The 18,632-nt window shown below is 42.1% G+C and overlaps 1 protein-coding gene across 1 annotated transcript in view; it reads left to right on the top strand.

Moving 5' to 3' along the window:
• Window positions 1-18,632, top strand: part of OSBPL11 (oxysterol binding protein like 11) — a 66,486-nt gene that overhangs the window by 12,291 nt on the left and 35,563 nt on the right. The window contains exons 2-4 of the mRNA XM_058662031.1: window positions 8,163-8,231; window positions 14,056-14,231; window positions 17,404-17,483. Of these exons, the coding sequence (XP_058518014.1) occupies window positions 8,163-8,231; window positions 14,056-14,231; window positions 17,404-17,483 (325 nt within the window). The remainder of the gene's footprint in view (window positions 1-8,162; window positions 8,232-14,055; window positions 14,232-17,403; window positions 17,484-18,632) is intronic.

The following is an 18,632-nucleotide window of genomic DNA, read 5'->3' as shown; positions in this document are numbered from 1 at the left end:
GAAACTATTGAAAACCACACACAGTACAGAACTGTGTGGGCATTGCAGCCATTTGTTTGAAACACAAAGAGTGTGTGGGCATGTATATGGAGGCATAGGATATCTTTTGCGAGATCCACAGGACATTGAAGGAAGTCCTGGCCTGTGTCTGATGCAAAGCATGCTCAGCATGAGTTGATGTGGTTTAAGTAGTTTTTTATTTAATAACTGCTGACGGTAGAGGAGAGAGCTGAGTGCCATTGCAGTTTGTACAGAGATGCCTGGGCATTTTAGAGAGAAAAACAAAACAGGCAGGCTCAGCATGGTTCATATCCCAGAACTCCAGTTCCCTTCCAGCTCCCTGCTTGCGGCCTGGGAAAGCAGTGGAGGACGGCCCAAAGCCTTGGAACCCTGCATCTGTGTGGGAGACCTGGAAGAAGCTCCTGGCTGCTGGCTTCATACCAGCTCAGCTTCTGCTGTTGCGGCAACTTGGAATCTAGGAAATGGAAGATCTTTCTGTCTCTTCTTCTCTCTCCATAACACTGACTTTCCAATAAAAATAAATAAATTTTACAAAGAAAAAAAAAAAGAGAGAAAAAGAAAGAACAGACCCTCAGTAGAGTCAGATGAGTGAAAAACAGGCAAGAATTGACTCATGTACCTGTGATCAGAGCAGCAGTGTTTGCTAGCTGTCAGTTATCGAAGGGAGGGTTCTGTTCTCCCATCGAAACTGGGAAATTGAGGCCACATCTCTTCCAATTCTGTTTTGAAAGAGGCATTCTGATTCTTGAAAAAGATACTTCTGGGTTGTTAGATATAATAGTCACAGTTGTTTTTAAGTTTTTGAAAAGTGCATTTTAGTAAGTGCTCTAAGAAAGGGGAGGTAAGAGGCCTGTGGTCAGTTTTGTCTATAACAATTTTCCAGGCAACCTGAACTTTCTCAGGCAGGCATTTTTTGGTAGGGGGAGGGAGCAGGAAGAAACATTCTAGGGACGCAGGCTTGGGCTGCTAGAAGCCATCCTGGAGTTCTGGGTGAGGCTTCAGTGCAGGGCTTTGGGTGGAGCTGGGTGCGTTCACAGTCCTTAGTTCTCAGCACTGAAAAGAACAGGTAGCTGGAGGACAAGGATAGGGAAGACTGCTAACTCAGTCCATGTGTTATACTTGTTGGGAAACAGCTCTGTGAAAATCAGATTATATAGGAGATTTCTTTGCTGCTTTGATGTGATAAGCAAGCATTTTACAGCTCTGCTTAATGAAACATCTCAAGGGTAAGAGTGCTGTCCTTATGGGATTGGCTTGTGATTTCCTGTGGCCCGTGATGGCTACTTCTTCCTTGGACACTCAGTATCTTCATGTTCTCATACACCCATTATTGGGTGTTTGAGAGGTTACTAAGTAATATCCTGAGTTCGGGACCAGTTCAGACAGAAAGGACAAAGGACGCAATTAAATTATCAGGTCTGGATATTTTTTTTAATCGAGGCATATGCACATAATAAAATTTGCCATTTCAGTCATTTCTAAACAGTTCAGTGGCACTAGTACATTTCAGGCATCTTGAATTCTGCTGTGGCTTTCTAATCCAGTCACATGCCACGTGCTGACAGCTGCCAAACCTGAATCACCAGCTTGAGTCACACTGCCTTTCTGTGGTCTCTCTGGATGTCCACAGCTTAGCCTGCAGCAAATCCCAGCCTTCCTGGGTGAGCCCTCCTTGAGAAAGGCTGTTCCAGCCAGGAGCCCTTGTCCCTTCTCCCCCTGCCTCCTCCTCTCACTTCCTCCATAACTCATTTTAGCCTCCTCCATCACTACTGCATCCTGCATTGTGTTTAATGAAGCACCTTGTCTTATTTGTGAAAAGGCTAAAAGCGTATTTCTGTCGGTCTTTTGCAGTACTGTGAGCCCTCACTTTGTCGCTTTCTTCGTGGAGGTATGCTTCTCCTGGATTAGATTATGGACTTGGGATAGAGAGGCCTTGTCTTTTTTTTTCTTTTTTTCTCTACTTGGCAATAGGTTTTCAGAATGCTTTTTATTTAGTTGGTATGGAGTAATTGTGTTTAATTGAAAGGAAAGAATTTGAAACCACTGAAAAAGTAGCGTAATTTCAAGTGTGTGTGTGTGTGTGTATTTGAAAGGCGGAGTTGCAGGTTGAGAGGGAAAGGCAGAGAGATAGATCTTCCCTTTGCTGGTTTACTCCCCAGATGACCACAACGATTGGGACTGGACCAGGCAGAAGCCAGGAACTTTTTCCAGGCCTCTCCCATGGGTAGCCAAGTGCAAAGACTTGGATCATCTTCTGCTGCTTTCCCAGGTGCACTTGCAGGAGGATTAGAAGTGGAGCAGCTGGGACTTGAACTGGCACCCATATAGGATGTCAGTACTATAGTCAGTAGGTTATCCCACTGTGACTCAGTGCTAGCCCCAACCTTAGATATATTTTAAGTGTGGTAAGGATGGGTTAAAAAATAAGTGTGTTGTAGTAATTAAAACAATCACCATTAAAATATCTAGATGAGTGTAAATGTAATGATGCTATTTGGTCCTGGGACCCTGCACCCATGTGGGAGACCTGGAGGAAGTTCCTGGCTCCTCACTTCGGATTGGCACATCTCTGGATGTTGCGGCTACTTGGGGAGTGAATCATCAGATGGAAGATCTTCCTCTCTGTCTCTCCTCCTCTGTGTATATCTGCCTTCCCATCCACTAATTCTCTCCCCAGGTGGCCACAACGGCCAGAGCTGAGCCGATCCGAAGCCAGAAGCTTCTTCTGGGTTTCCCATACAGGTGCAGGGTCCCAAGCTCCTGGGCTGTCTTTGGCTACTTTCCCAGGACACAAGCAGAGAGCTGGCTGAGAAGTGGGGCAGCTGGGATTAGAACTGGCGCCCGTATGGGATCCTGGCACATTCAAGGCGAGGACTTTAGCCGCTAGGCCACTGTGCCAGGCCCTAAAAATAAATAAATCTTGAAGAAAAAGAAAAGCAAGTGGCAACAGAACATGACCTGTCACAAAGCTTTTGATGGTGGCCACCAGATGGCACAGTTGTGCCACATCACAGGCTGCTCTGAGGAGCAGCTGCTCATCTGTGGAGTTTATGGAAAATGGGAGAGAAGAGAGAGAGCCAGGGCAGCCTCTTTTGCAAAGAGAATGGGTCATCGTACCCACAGGAAGCTTTTTCATACAGTAAAGCCAGGCCAACAGTTTATATTTGCTGGTTTTGATTTCTGCTGCTTCTCAGGCTGGCTTTCTGCTGTGTCAGACAGACCATGTCAACACCAGCTGTGGTAGGGAGTGAGCCAACAGATGGGGCTCTCTTTCTCTTGCTGCTACCCCTTCCCCCGCCCAAAAAAAGAATTTTTAAATGTTGGTGTCCTTGTAATTTTTGTGAGTTAACTTTTTAGATGTAAACTTCAGTAAAATATTTATAACGTCAGAAAATTGCACACACAAAATATTTCTGTATTGTGAAATATGAAGAAAAATCTTATTGAGATTGATGTATGAAATTGTATGCTTTTTAAAAAATATGTATTTATTTTTATTGGAAAAGCAGGTATACAGAGAGAGAAAGAGATATAGAGAGAAAGGTCTGCCATCCACTGATTCACTCCAGAAGTGGCCACAATGGTCAGGGCAAAGCTGATCTGAAGCCAGCAGCCAGGAACTTCTTCAGGTCTCCAACGTGGGTGCAGGGTCCCAAAGCCTTGGGCCGTCCTCGACTGCTTTCCCAGGCCGCAAGCAGGGAGCTGGATGGGAAGTGCAACAGCTGGGACATAAACCAGTGCCCATAGAGCATCTGAGTGCATATGGGATCTTGGATGTGCAAGGCGAGAACTTTAGCCACTATGCTACTACTGGGCCCCCCAAATTGTATGCTTTAAAAAAATTTATTGAATGAATGATACAAATAACTTAGGTGTAACTAAAATGAGGGATACTTTAATAATATAAGAGAAGTGACTGGATAAAGGTAAAGGAAATGATGCATTTTCTTTAAAGGGTTTGATACAAAAGTTTTGTTTTCTCAAGTGTAGATAGAATACTTGAGCTTTATGAAAATTTATCTTCATGGTTCATATGCATTTGAAGAATACATAATAGTTCTAGAACCTGAGGAATAGCGCTATAATTGCTGTAATGTTTTTGTGACATGCTAATTGCTTTGAATAGATACCTAGTAATGCAATGTTGGTGTAGAGAACCTAGATTAAAGGGTGGATTTCCCCAAATGGTGTGTTATGGGGTGTCTTGGCACCTGAGGGACATATTCATTTAGATGCTGTGCTGCCGCAGGCATTTTTGTGGATTATTGCTGAGTATAAATGAATACTGAGGTTAGGAAGCTCCAGGACAGAATGGACAAAAAAAAAAAAAAAAAATGTTTTGCGCAAGAACAATTTGCGGAAGCTGAACTGTGTGTTAAGAACCAAAATTAGAGGAGGAACTCTTTGGGGAGACTTTTCTTGGACAGAGTCCAAGGGTTTTGGGATTCCTGTGATCCCAAGTACTGTTTAAGCCCAAAATTTGGGAAAGATTTGGAAACTAGACAAGAAAAATATGTCTGTGTTCGTCTAAGTACTAAAGGAGCTGAAAGAAATGGCTTGATGGTGACCAGGGCTAAAAGTGTGAGAAATGTAGCAAGAGCTTTGTTCCTGTGATTGTGGGCTCTAGAAAATAGGGAAAGAATTGAGCTGGAGGTATTGGTTTAATACAATGGAATGGCTGATTTCTCATTAGCAGGACTTTGGGTTAACATTTTAGAAGTTTGCAGCCTTTGTCTTCCTGAGATGGGTAGTTTTATGAAACCAGATAGGACTTGAGCAGTTTGTACTGATAAACAGAACTGCTGCCTAACCCTTGGAATAGGAGAAGGCAGAAAAATGTGCAGAATTTGACACACTATTAAGATGTGGTTCAGGACAGCTGCCATGCTTTATTGACCTAAATGCCTGGATTTGAGTCTTGACTCCAATCTAATTCCACCTCCTGCCAGTACACATACTGGGAGGCAACAGTGATGGCTCAGATAATTCGGTTCTTGGGAAAACTGGGTTGAATTTCTGGCTCATGGCTTTGGTCTGGCCTAGCCCCAAATGTGGTAGGCATTTGGGTGAGTGAATGAGTGGATGGGAGATCTATCTATCTCTCTTGTTCTGTTGCTATTTTTTGAATAAATAATATAAATAAATAGAGGCATAGCCAACTAAGCCTCTGCCCACAGTGCTAGCAACACAAATGGATGTAGGTTCAAGTCTCGGCAATTCCATTTTCCATCCAGCTTCATGCTAATGGCCTGGGAAGGCAGTGGAGGAGGGGTCAGGTCCTTGGACCCCTGCACCTAGCTGGGAGATGTGTAAGAAGCTCCTGGCTCAGGCCCGGTGGCGTGGCCTAGCACTTAAAGTCCTCACCTTGAACGCGCTGGGGTCCCAAATGGGCGCTGGTTCTAATCCCGGCAGTTCCACTTCCCATCCAGCTCCCTGCTTGTGGCCTGGGAAAGCAGTCGAGGACGGCCCAAAGCTTTGGGAACCTGCACCCGTGTGGGAGACCTGGAAGAGGTTCCTCGTTCCCGGCTTCGGATTGGCGCGCACCGGCCGTTGTGGCTCACTTGGGGAGTGAATCATTGGACGGAAGATCTTCCTCTCTGTCTCTCCTCCTCTCTATATATCTGACTTTGTAATAAAAATAAATACATCTTAAAAAGAAGCTCCTGGTTCCTAGATTTAGATTGGCCCGGCTCTGGACCTTGTAGCTATTTAGTGAGTGAACCAGTAGATGGAAGAGCTATCCATCTCTCTTCTCTTTCTGTAACTCTGCCTTTCAAATAGAAATAAATACATAAATCTTTATAAAATAATATAGTCAAATAACAATGAGACAATATCACAAAAGCAGACTGAAAAAAAAAAACACCCACCATACCAGGTTTTTTTTTTTTTTTTTTTTAAGATTTATTATTATTGGAAAGCCGGATATACAGAGAGGAGGAGAGACAGAGAGGAAGATCTTCCATCCGATGTTTCACTCCCCAAGTGAGCCGCAACGGGCCGGTGCTTGCCAATCCGATGCCGGGAACCAGGAACCTCTTCCAGGTCTCCCACACGGGTGCAGTGTCCCACAGCTTTGGGCTGTCCTCAACTGCTTTCCCAGGCCACAAGCAGGGAGCTGGATGGGAAGTGGAGCTGCCGGGATTAAAACCGGCGACCACATGGGATCCTGGGGCATTCAAGGCGAGGACTTTAGCCGCTAGACCACGCTGCCGGGCCCCATACCAGGTTTTGAAATCAATTATTGATTTTCTGATCTGATCTTTGCTTCTAGTTAGCCTAAAGAAATGGGATTAAAAATGCCCTACACATTAAGATTTTTTATTGAGGCATTCCCCTGCTTGCTCTTTAGAAAAAGCTACTAAAACCTTAAGTAAGATTGTGTTTGCTTGAGAGAGTGTTTCTGACTTCAGTCATTTCATTTCTGATTCACGCCCATCTAAACCTTTTTGGAAATTGTTGGTTGTTTAGTCTCTCCCTTGCTTTGTCTTTGACATGTGTTTTGTAAAGATGATCAGTTAGCTGAAAGTTTTAATTTCCTGGATACTGGTTAGCTGAAATTTTTATTTGGTATGTTGTAGGTCATGAATAATTAAGAAAATATGTTTCATTCCATTGCATATTCCAGTGTAAAGTTAAAAAGTTACAGACTAGATGACTACAAAAGGAGTTCTTAATATAAATTACAGAATCAAACAGAAGTAGATGACCATATAGGTTTTGCTTTTTACTGCCTTTTAAACGTAGAAGGACCCTTACTAAAGATATTGAAGAAGAGAGGTCTGTGTTTGGTGCAGCAAATTAAACCAGAGAGCCAGTTTGAGATGTGGTCATTCTGCTTCCACTCCAGCTCCCTGCTAATGTGCCTTGGAAAAGGTGATGCAAGTACCTGGGTTCCCTGCAGCCCTTGAGGGAGCTTTGGGCTCCTGGCTTCAGCCTAGCTCAGCTCTGGTCCTTGCTACCATTTGGGGAGTGAACACAGTGGATGCAAGTCCTGTTTCTCTCTCTCTCTCTCTCCCCCTTTCTTTTTTAAAGATTTATTGTTTTCATTGGAAAGGCAGATATACAGAGAGAAGGAGAGACAGAGAGAAAAACCTGCCATCCACTGGTTCACTTCCCAAGTGGCCACAACAGCTGGAGCTGAGCCAATCCAAAGCCAGAAGCCAAGAGGTTCTTCTACATCTCTTGCGTGTGTGCAGGGTCCCAAGGCTGTGGGCCATCCGCAGCTGGTTTCTCAGAACACAGGCAGGGAGCTGGATGGGAAGTGGAGCAGCTGGAACATGAACCGTGGCCCATATGGAATGCTGGTGGATGCAAGGCAAGGATTTAACCACTAGGCCATTGTGCCGGGCCCTCTTTCTCTTTCTGTTAATTAGCCTCTCCAACAAACAAACAAACAAATAAATAAATAATTTTTTTAAATGGAGGAGAAATACCATGCTGTATTGTATTTCCTCTGGAACGTTGACAGACCATATGTGTAAATAAATGAAAAAGGGCGAACAAGGAATAAAGAAGCTTGGTTGTACATCAACTCCTCCTGATGATAAGACTGGCAGTGAACACTCTGGCTCATGCCTGAAGAGGTGTGGCAATGGGAGAGAATTGTCAAACTGTGTTTATGGGCGAGATCTTCATTTTAGAAACAAAGAGTTAGAGACCTAGCAGGTTGTCCATGTGTGCGTCACCAGTCAGAGGAAACTTTTCTCAATGTATTTTTGAGCTGTCAGACTGGATTTTATTGCTTCATTATTGGAAAATTACAAATAATATATTTTCAGTGACAGTAGAATGTTTATATTTTATACATTTATTTTATGGCCATATAATATAGTGTTTAAGGATTTTGTATCTACAATATTTATAATCATACTTAGTGAGTTATAATGGTATATTTGTAATCATACTTAGTTATAATGATATTATACTTGTGTTGAAGAAATTTGATAAATTCTACAGATATGAGATTGGGGTGGTTAAATGTCTGCTTGTTAACCTATAAATTTTACTAGTGAAGAATGTTTGAGGCATTTATAGAAAAAATGCATGTCTGCAACTATTTTTGAAACTGTGCAGTTTTCTTACTGAGATTTCTTCTAATTTTCTCTAATTTTGATTCTCCTGTCTTCTTTTGGAAACAGTGACCACATGGAAAACGTGTATGGTTACTTAATGAAGTACACCAATCTTGTCACTGGGTGGCAGTACAGGTAAGTGTAATTTATGTCACATCCATCTCTTCTGAAAGGCCAGAAGAAGGGGCTGATCGTTTTCTATTCTATTATTATCTTGGTGAAAACATGACTATCAGAGATTTCAGAAAAGGATCTTCCATGTTTTCTGTAAGTGATTTTGTTCTTAGATGGTGGGAGGACCTGTCTGCAGGCCAAAAGGCAGCCTGAAATGCCTCAGAAGTTGCTACTACAGGTCACCTGCCTCCAGCTATTCATATTTGCAGAGTTTAGGCTCTTGGCAGGATAGAGGCTTGGAGGCAGCAAACACATTTATATTTGTGCCAAATGCTCAAAGCTTTTGTGGCACATCAGAGAGGCTAAGTAACCAACACAAGACCTCACAAACAGTCAGTAATAGGAAACCAGTTACCTCTGTTCCTTTTTGAGCTTGGTAGTTATAGACAAGGGCATTAAATTTTATTATTTTGTTTTTTAAGGTGTTTATTTACTTTGATATACTTGAAAGGCAGAGTGGCAGAGAGAGAATGAGAGAAAGAGAACACATCTCTCTGTCCGCTGGTTTACTTCCCACATGTCCACAATAGCTAAGCAGGAGTTAAGCCAAAGCCGGGAGCCCATACCTCAGTCTGCTCTCCCACTTAGTCGTGGCAGGGGTGCAAGTACTTGAGCCATCTTCTGCCTCCCAGGATGCATTAGCGGGAAGCTGAATCAGAAGGCAAGAAGCTGGTACTTGAACTGGCACTCTGACTGTTGGATGCTGGTGTCCCAAGTGGTGACTTAATTTGCCGTGCCTCAACAACTGTGTCAAACCTTAATTTTTTGTGTGTGGCAAAATATGCATAAAATCTTTGATTTTCAAATATTAAATGGAGCCATCGCTACCATCCATCTCCCAAAGTTTTGCGTTTTCTTGACTGCAGCTCTGTACCCGTTGTGTAGTACTGCCGCTCCCCTCATCTTACCCTCTGTTACTATGGTTTGACTACTCCTGGCACCGCATTCATATGACTGGAGTCATAGCATGTTTGTTCTTTTGTAAAGTTTTTTTTAAAAGATTTTATTTATATTTTATTGTAAAGGCAGACTTACAGAGAGAAGGAGAGACAGAAAGTAAAATCTTCCATCTGCTGGTGTACTCCCTAAATGGCCACAATGGCAGAGCTGAGCCATTCTGAAGACAGGAGCCAAGAGCATCTTCTGGGTCTCCACATGGAATCCCAAGGGTTTGGACCATTCTCCACTACTTTCCCAGACCACAAGCAGGGAGCTGGATGGGAAGTGGAGTAGCTAGGATTTGAACTGGCGCCCACATGGGATCCTGGCAGATGTAAGAGGAAGATTTAGCTGATAGACTATTGCGCCAGGCCACAAATTTGTCTTTTCATTTAGGATCGTGTGTTACAGATCCTTCTGTGTCATAGCATGTCTCTAGGTGTCTTTCCTTTTTCAGACCAAATTTAATGTATTGTATGTATATGTGACGTTTTGTTTACCCATTGATCTATAGATGAACATTTGTGTTACTACCATCTTGAGGCTGTTGTGAATAATGCAGTTATTATATGAGTGTTCAAAATCTTCTGATTTTAAAATCATTTTTATTGGAAAGTGAGATATTCAGAGAGAAGGAGAGTCAGAGAGAAAGATCTATTTCTCTTCCCAAGAGGCCACAATGGCGAGAGCTGCGCCGATCTGAATCCAGGAGGCAGGAGCTTCTTCCAGGTCTCTTGTGTGCGTGCAGGGTCCCAAAGCTTTGGACTGTCCTTGACTGCTTTCCCAGGCCACAAGCAGGGAGCTGGATGGGAAGTGGAGCAGCCAGGACACAAACCAGCATCTATATGGGATTCCAGCAGTTGCAATGCAAGGATTTAGCCACTGGGCTATCATGCAGTGCCTAAGTGTTCAAATTCATGTTTTCACTTCTATATCTGTACTCAGAGCTACTGGGTAATATTTTTCTTTGGGGAAATTCCATATTGTTTTCCACAGTGACTGTCCCATTTTACAATCCCATCAAGTAATGCACAAAGATTCAGTGTATCCACATCCTTGATGACATTGGTGATTTTCTGTTTTATTTTAGTTAGTAGACATCCTAATGAGTGTGAAGTGATACTAGTTTGCTTTTCAAAGACAGTTCAGGGACTGGTGCAGTTCTGAAAAGGCTAATCCTCAGCCCATAGTGGCACGTATTCTAGTCCCAGCCCCTCCACTTCCCAACCAGCTTCCTGCTTATGGCCTGGGAAAGCAGCAGAGAATGGCTCAAGTCCTTGAGCCCTTGTATCCACATGGGAGACCCAGAAGAAGCTGCTGGCTTTGGATCAGCTGAGCTGCAGCCATTGCAGGCATTTGGAAATAAACTATGTAAATAGAAAATCTCTGTCTGTCATTCTTTCTGTAATTCTGCCATTCAAATAAAATTAAATAAATAAATAGAAACTTCATGTGGGAAAACTGAATATTGAACCTGGTTAATTTTGACTCCAAAGTCTTTTATAGTCACGGTTGTATTTACAAAGTTTATGTATCATATTGTGCTTTTTTTTTTAAATTTGTGTATCACTTGGTGACTGCTGCTATTGACTATGATGAAATAACAAGAGCTGGATTTGGCTTCCTACCTCAGACAACTAAAAAATATGACATGATGTATGAAATAATGATTTTAGATACTTTAAAGATGAAAATTGTGATTATCTGACTTGATTTTTATTTTTAAAAATTTTACATATTTATTTGAATGGCAGAACCCGAAAGAAAAAAAGAAAAAATAGATTTGCTCCCCAGTGGCTGAAACAGCTGCGACTGGGCCAGGTGTAAGCCTTCTGGGTCTCACATGTTAGTATCAGGAGCCCAAGGACTTAGGACATCTTCTCCTGCTTTCCCAAGCGTATAACAAAGGGCTGGATCAGAAGTGGAGTGGCTGAAACTCAAAGTGGTATTTACATGGGATGCTGGTGTTGAAAGTGGCTCCTTAATTGGCTGTGTCACAACTCTGACCCCCCAAATATGACTTTTTTTTAAATCGAAGACAATTTGGGTCAGATGTGTAACTTTGAACTTTTTTTTTTTTTTTAATATTTTATTATTATTGGAAAGCCGGATATACACAGAGGAGGAGAGACAGAGAGGAAGATCTTCCATCCGATATTTCACTCCCCAAGTGTGCCGCAACGGGCCGGTATGCGCCGATCCGATGCTGGGAACCAGGAACCTCTTCCAGGTCTCCCACACGGGTGCAGGGTCCCAAAGGTTTGGGCCATCCTCTCCTGCTTTCCCAGACCACAAGCAGGGAGCTGGATGGGAAGTGGAGCTGCCGGGATTAGAACCAGCGCCCATATGGGATCCCGGGGCTTTCAAGGCAAGGACTTTAGCTGCTAGGCCACGCCGCTGTGCCCAAACTTTTTTTTTTTTTAATGGCTCTTTTGGTGGAATATGCACTTGGGCATTTTACTGAGAACAGGTTATATGTGTTAGACATTTGTCAAACTATGTTTTGCTAACTCCAAGAATTGCTACAGAAGTGGTCTCTGGTTAGTATGCTGCATCCCATATCTGAATGCTTGGTTTCAGTTCCCAGCTCCGGATTCCAGAATCCTGCTCACGTGGCTCGCAGGAAGTAGTGGTGATGACCCAACTAATTGGGTTTCTGATAGTCAAGTGGGTGATTCGGACTGCACTCCCATCTCCCAGCTTCAGCTCTGGTCCAATACTGGCTATTACATGCGTTTGAGAAATAGACAGGCAGGTGATAGCTCTCTGTCAGTCTGTTTCTCAGCCTTTCAAATGAATGAATGACTGAATACTAGCATTTGGTTAAGCAGTTAAGATGCCATTTAGGACATCAGCATCCTACAGTGGAAGGCCTGACTGAAAATCTACCTACATTGTTGATTTCAGCTTCCTGATGCCATTCATCCTGGGAGGAAGCGGGTGATTACATAAGAAATTGAGTCTCTGCCACCCCTGTGGGAGCCCAGGACTAAGGTTTAGGCTCCTGGTTTTGTCTTGGACCCAGTGCCATTTGGGGACTTCTGGGGAGTCAACCAGTGAATGGGAAGTCTTTCTGTCTCTTTGTCTCTAAAGTAACACGTCAACAAGTAAATAAATCATCAAATACTTTAAAACGTTTCTTCAAAAGCTTTGGAGTAATAAAGGTAAATACTATTAGAAATGGGAAAAAATGGGACAGGTAGTTAACTCGAGTTACATAGTTAATGAACATATAAACAGTAAACTAATGATGAATTAAATGTAAGTTTTAAAACTGGAAACTAATAAGATTAATTTATACTTTTCATAAAAGTATGTACATGGACTTGGCAGCGTGGCCTAGTGGCTAAGGTCCTCGCCTTGATCCCATATGGTCGCTGGTTCTAATCCCAGCAGCTCCACTTCCTCTCTGTCTCTCCTCCTCTCAGTATATCTGACTTTGTAATAAAAATGGAATAAATCTTTAAAAAAAAAATAAATAAAAGTATGTACATAAAATTTTCAAAATTAGTGGCATACAAAAAGATCTAGAAGAAGTTTTGGTTTCCTCTCTGCTCAGGTGATCTGCTTCTCTCCCTGATTCAGTTTGATGTGGTTGTCATGTTGTTTGAGGTAACGATTGTCTTCCAGGAATTGGTAGTGGATCAGATTGTATTGCAGAACAGGCTAATATATAGAAAGCCAAAATGCTATAAAATCAAGTGTGGATTTTAAAAATTTTTAAAAAGTTACTTTTAAAACAACAAAACATTGCACTACCTAAAGTTGTCTCTGAATTAGCATAATTCTAAAAGTAGTTAATCTAGAACCGAATTGAAGTATCAGACTCTTTTTCCCAAAGTATGTAAGTATTTTGTTTATTCTCAATTTCCTTATGATTATGCATCTCCATTTGTAGCTTTTTCTTTTTTTTTTTTTTAAGATTTTATTTTTATTTGAAAGGCAGATTTGCAGAGAGGAAAGACAGAACTAGATAGTTTTTTATTTGTTGGTTCACACCCCAGTGGCCACAATGGCCAGAACTGAACTGATCTGAAGTAAGGAGCCAGGAGCTTCTCCAGGTCCTGAGCTTCTCCTGGTCCCCTGCCGTTTGGCTGGCTGCAGGGGACTAGGGTCTTGAGCCATCCTAGTCTGCTTTCCAAGACTATAAGCAGGGAGCTGGAGTAGCTGGAACTCAAACTGGCCAACTGGAATATTAGCGTGCTATGCCATCGTGCTGGCCCCTGTTGATATTTTTGAACTGTGTTTGGCTGTGAAAGCAAAACGTTAGATAAGGCAGGACTACTGAACTTCTTCAAATGCTTTGGAATTTGTTTTTAAAGATTTATTTTACTTATTTGAAAGGCCAAGTTACACAGAGAGAGGGGGAGAGAGAATGGGAGATATCTTCCATCTGCTGGTTCATTGCCCAAATGGCTACAACAGCCAGAACTGAGCCAATCCAAAGACAGGAGCCAGGAGCTTCTTCCAAGTTTCTGTTATTATGAGTACGTGGGCCCAAGTACTTGAACCATCTTTTGCTGCTTTTCCAGGTGTATGAGCAGGTGACTGGTTTGGAAGTAGGATTGCCAGGATGTGATCCAGTACCAATATCAGGTGCCAGTGCCACAGGCAGCGGCTTTACCTGGTACACCACAGCACCAACCATCCCATAACCCCTCCTCCCCACTGTTTTTAAAAAATATTTATTTTGCTGGAAGGCAGAGTTAGAGAGAGAGAAGGAAGGTTCTCGAAACAATTTTTTTTTATAGTATCAAAAATAGAAGTGTATAAGTGCTTGATGTTTGCTTTGTTTCCATTTAGCTAGGGTAAAAGTTGAAGCGTATTACTCTTTTAATTGTTACAGGTTTTTTGTTTTGAACAATGAAGCTGGACTATTGGAGTACTTTGTGACTGAACAGTCTAGAAATCAAAAGCCCAGAGGTACCTTGCAGCTTGCAGGAGCCGTAATATCACCCAGTGATGAGGACTCGCACACCTTCACTGTAAATGCTGCCAGTGGGGAGCAGTACAAACTCAGAGGTATGGTGGAGATACTTGAACCAATACTCTGATTTGCCTCCTTTGGAAATAGAAATTGCTGTCATTAGTGATACAAACAGTATTATAAATCTTGAAACTGCTTTGAGAATTTATAAAATTTGTTTCAATATTTGACTTTTCTCAAGAGTCAATGAGCAACTTTGTTTAGGATTGAACTCTCAAAAATTTGATTTGTGTAAGGAAAACCTGATGACTGAAATATAAAACATGTATTTTGCCACTTCAGTTGGTTTGATGTGTATGCCTTCTTTGTAGTTTTCAGTGGCTAACATCCATTGTTGGAATTTGTTGAAATGTCATATTCTGTGGATTTAATGTATACAGAAGTTTGTGATTTTAATGAATACATATAAAATGTAATGTGAATGCTACTAAACTTACTGCAACAGATCTGAACATGCTGATTATACAGCAGATCTTTAGTAGTATTTGTAGTAGTATTTAGTAGTATTTATTTACTTATTTTTTAGTGTTTATTTTATTGGAAAGACAGATTTACAGAGGAGGAGATACAGAGAGGAAGATCTGTCTACTGATTCACTCCCCAAGTGGCCACAGTGGCCAGAGCTGAGCCGATCCATGGCCAGGAGCCAGGAGCTTCTTCTGGGTCTTTCATGCGGGTGCAGGGTCCCAGGGTTTTGAGCCATGCTTGACTGCTTTCCCAGGTCACAGGAAGGGAGCTGGTGGGAAAGTGGAACAGTTGAAACACGAACCAATAATCATAGGATCCCAGCACATGCATGGTGGGACTTTAGCCACTAGGCTACCATACCAGGCCCTACTTCTTTATTTAAGAAGAAAATTGGGCCAGACTCAAGTCTAAAACCCCAGGTTCCATCTGGGTCTTCCCCAAGGGTGGCAGGGACCCATACACTTGAGCCTAGCAGGATGCCATACCCAGAAGGTGGTTGGGAAGCAGAGCAGCCAGGACTGAAACTGGTACTCTTTTTTTTTTTTTTTTTTAATTATTTATTATTTAACTTCATTAATTACATTGTATTATGTGACACAGTTACATAGATACTTGGGTTCTCCCCACCCCTCCCCATACCCTCCCACCATGGTGGATTCCTCCACCTTGTTGCATAACCACAGCTCAAGTTCAGTTGAGATTCCCCCATTGCAAGCGTATACCAAACATAGAGTCCAGCATCTTATTGTCCAGTCAAGTTCAGCGGCTTCTTAGGTATACCCTCTCTGGCCTGAAGACAGAGCCAGCAGAGTATCATCCCAGTCAATTGGAAGCTCCAACATACCATCAGCAAAAATTTACATCATTATGGAATTAATTGACATAGTAATGAGTAACCAATATGTTAAAAGTAAATGCGAGTTCCCAGCCACCTTCTGTGACCACCTCACCTATACTTCAATTTTAGTTTATACACAACATATAACATTCAAAACATAACATGTTATACATAACATCATATCATCTTAAATTAAGGCAAACATGTGGTATTTAACCTTTTGGGATTGGTTCATTTCCCTTAGCATGATGGTTTCCAGTTTGGCCCATTTGGCCACAAAGAACTGCATTTTGTTTTTTTTAATAGCTGAGTAGTATTCCATGGAGTAGATGAACCATAGCTTTCTTATCCAATCCTCTGTTGATGGGCATTTTGGTTGCTTCCATGTTTTTGCAATTACTGATTGTGCTGCTATGAGCATAGGAGTGCATGTTGGTTTCTCATAAAACAAGTGTTCTGGATATATTCCTAGGAGTGCTATTGCTGGATCATACGGTATGTTGAATTTGAGTTGTTTGAATATTCTCCATACTGATTTCCATAGAGGCTGTACCAGCCTGCAGCCCCACCAGCAGTGGAGTAGGGATCCCTTTTCCCCGCAACCTCGCCAACAAGTGTTGTTGGTGCTTTTATTCATGTGGGCCAGTCTTACTGGCGTTAGGTGGTACCTCACTGATGTTTTAATTTGGATTTCCCTTATTGCCAGGGAACTTGAGCATTTTTTCATATGTTTATTTGCCATTTGGGTTTGTTCCTTTGTGAAGTGTTTGCCCATTTCCCGTGCCCATTTCTTGAGTGGCTTGTTTGTTTTGACATTTTGGTTGTTTTGTAGCTCTTTGTATATTCTGGAGATCAGCCCTCTATCACCTAAGTCGTGCGCGAAGATCTTCTCCCATTCTGTGGGTTGCCTTTTTACTTTGTTGATTGTTTCTCTAGCTGTACAGAAGCTTCTTAGTTTGATGAGGTCCCAATTGTTTATTTTGGTCTCGATTTCTACTGCATTTGGAGTCTTTTTTAGGAAGTGAGGGCCTACCCCTAAGTGTTCCAGTGTGTTTCCAACATTTTCTTCCAAAAGTTTGAAGGTTTCTGGATGTAGGTTTAGATCTGTTATCCATTTAGATCTGATCTTAGTGTATGGTGAGAGATGTGGATCTATTTTTTTGTTTCTGCAGGCTATTAACCAGTTGTCCCAACAGCATTTATTGAACAGACCTTCCCATTTGCCTGGATTGTCGTTTGTCTTTTTGTCAAAGATTATTTGGCTGTATCTGTGTGGGTTTCCTTCTGGTGTTTCTATTCTGCTCCATTGATCTTCCTCTCTATCTTTGTGCCAGTACCACGCTGTTTTGATAACCACTGCCCTATAGTATGTCCAGAGGTCCGGAACTGTGATTCCCCCTGCTAACTTCCTGTTTTTCAGGATGGTTCTAGCTATCCGTGGTTTTTTGTGCTTCCAGATGAACCTTTGGATCATTGTTTCCAGTTCCATGAAGAATGTTTTGGGCAATTTGATTGGGATTGCGTTGAATGTATTGAAACTGGTACTCTTAAAGGGTATGTGGGGATCCTAACTGGTGGTTTAACCCACTGTGCAACAATGCCCACACCTTTTTTTCTTCAAATGAGAACATATTATTATGAGAGTTTTAGGACATGTCAGTCTCATGTCCTCATGTATCTATTTGTAATTTATCCTCCTTTTGAAATAGGTGCAGCCATCTACTCTGCTTCCTAGAAAGGTTGATGCTTTGGCCTTTGGCCTACATCTCTCAAGTCAGAGACATTGGCTCTAGAGGGAGTAGCCCCAGTCTCTGCTTTTCAGTGGTTTATTCTTCATACTTTAAGCAATCATATTCAAGAAAGAAACCAACAGTAAATAACTTTTACATTCTTTTTACCAGCCACGGATGCTAAAGAGCGACAGCATTGGGTTAGCCGACTTCAGATATGTACACAGCATCACACTGAAGCTATTGGGAAGGTAATGCAGAATTTAGAAATGATATTAATGTACAAATGTGGGTTTAGTCAGTGTCCTACTGCCATAGCAAAATAACTGAGCCTGAGTAATTTTTAAAGAAAAAAGTGTTCATACAGTTCATGGTTTAGAAGATTGGAAATCCAAGAAGGGGAACTCATTTACTTGGCTTCTAGGGAAGGCTTTGTATGAGATCATATGGTGACACAAGAAGCCAGAGGCTAGAGGGGCAAGATTTGCTGTTTCTGTAACAACTCACTCCTGTGAGAACTAACCAGAGCCCCATGAGAACTCTGAGAATTGCTTCTGAAGCAGCACCCCACAATGACCTAGTTACTTTCTTTTACATTCTACCTGATAAAAGTGCTTGTGCCTCAGCAACGCCACACTGAGGACCAAACTTTGAATCCATGAATCTTTGAGGGGGTGATGATGTAAACAGTTTCCAACCCATAGCATGGGGAGAAAATGTTATTGAAGTGCATTTTAAAAATCAGATGTAATACACATCCTATTAAATTTGCCCTTTGAAGGTATATAACCCAGCATATTTAAAAAAAAAAATTTGGTATATTCACAAGGTTATACAGCCATTGCCACTGTTTAATTCAACAAAATTTTAATTATTGCCTCCCCTAAACTCATATGCTTTTACAGTAGCTCTCTGATCTGTTCTTAGCAGCAAACACTAATTTCTTTTCTGTTTTGATGCATCTTATTCTGGGCATTTCGTCCAAATGGAATCATATGAAGTGTGGCTTGTGTCCGACTTTGCTCATCTGATATTTCTAAGATTCATCCATGATATCACACGTGCCAGTAAATAGTCATTGGTTTTCAAGATTTGTTTGTGTGAAAGTGAGAGTGACAGAGCGAGAGAGACAAAGGAAGAGATGTTCCATCTGTTGATTCTCTCTTCAATGGCCACAATAACTTCTGCTGGGCCAGGCTGGAGCCAGGAGGCACGGACACCACCCTGCTCTCCCATGTGGATGGTAGGGGCTTACTTGGGCCGTCTTCTATTGCCTTCCCGCTTATATTGGCAGGAAGCTGGGTGAGAAGGGGCACAGCCTGGATTCAAAGCAGTGCTGTGGTACAGGATGCCGGTGTCATAGATGGCAGCTTAACCCATTGTGCCACCAGGCCAGCCCA

This window comes from Ochotona princeps, chromosome 3, assembly GCF_030435755.1.
Source record: "Ochotona princeps isolate mOchPri1 chromosome 3, mOchPri1.hap1, whole genome shotgun sequence".
Classification (NCBI taxonomy): Eukaryota; Metazoa; Chordata; class Mammalia; order Lagomorpha; family Ochotonidae; genus Ochotona; species Ochotona princeps.
Note: the sequence above shows the minus strand (reverse complement) of the source record. Positions and strands in the feature narration are given on the sequence as shown.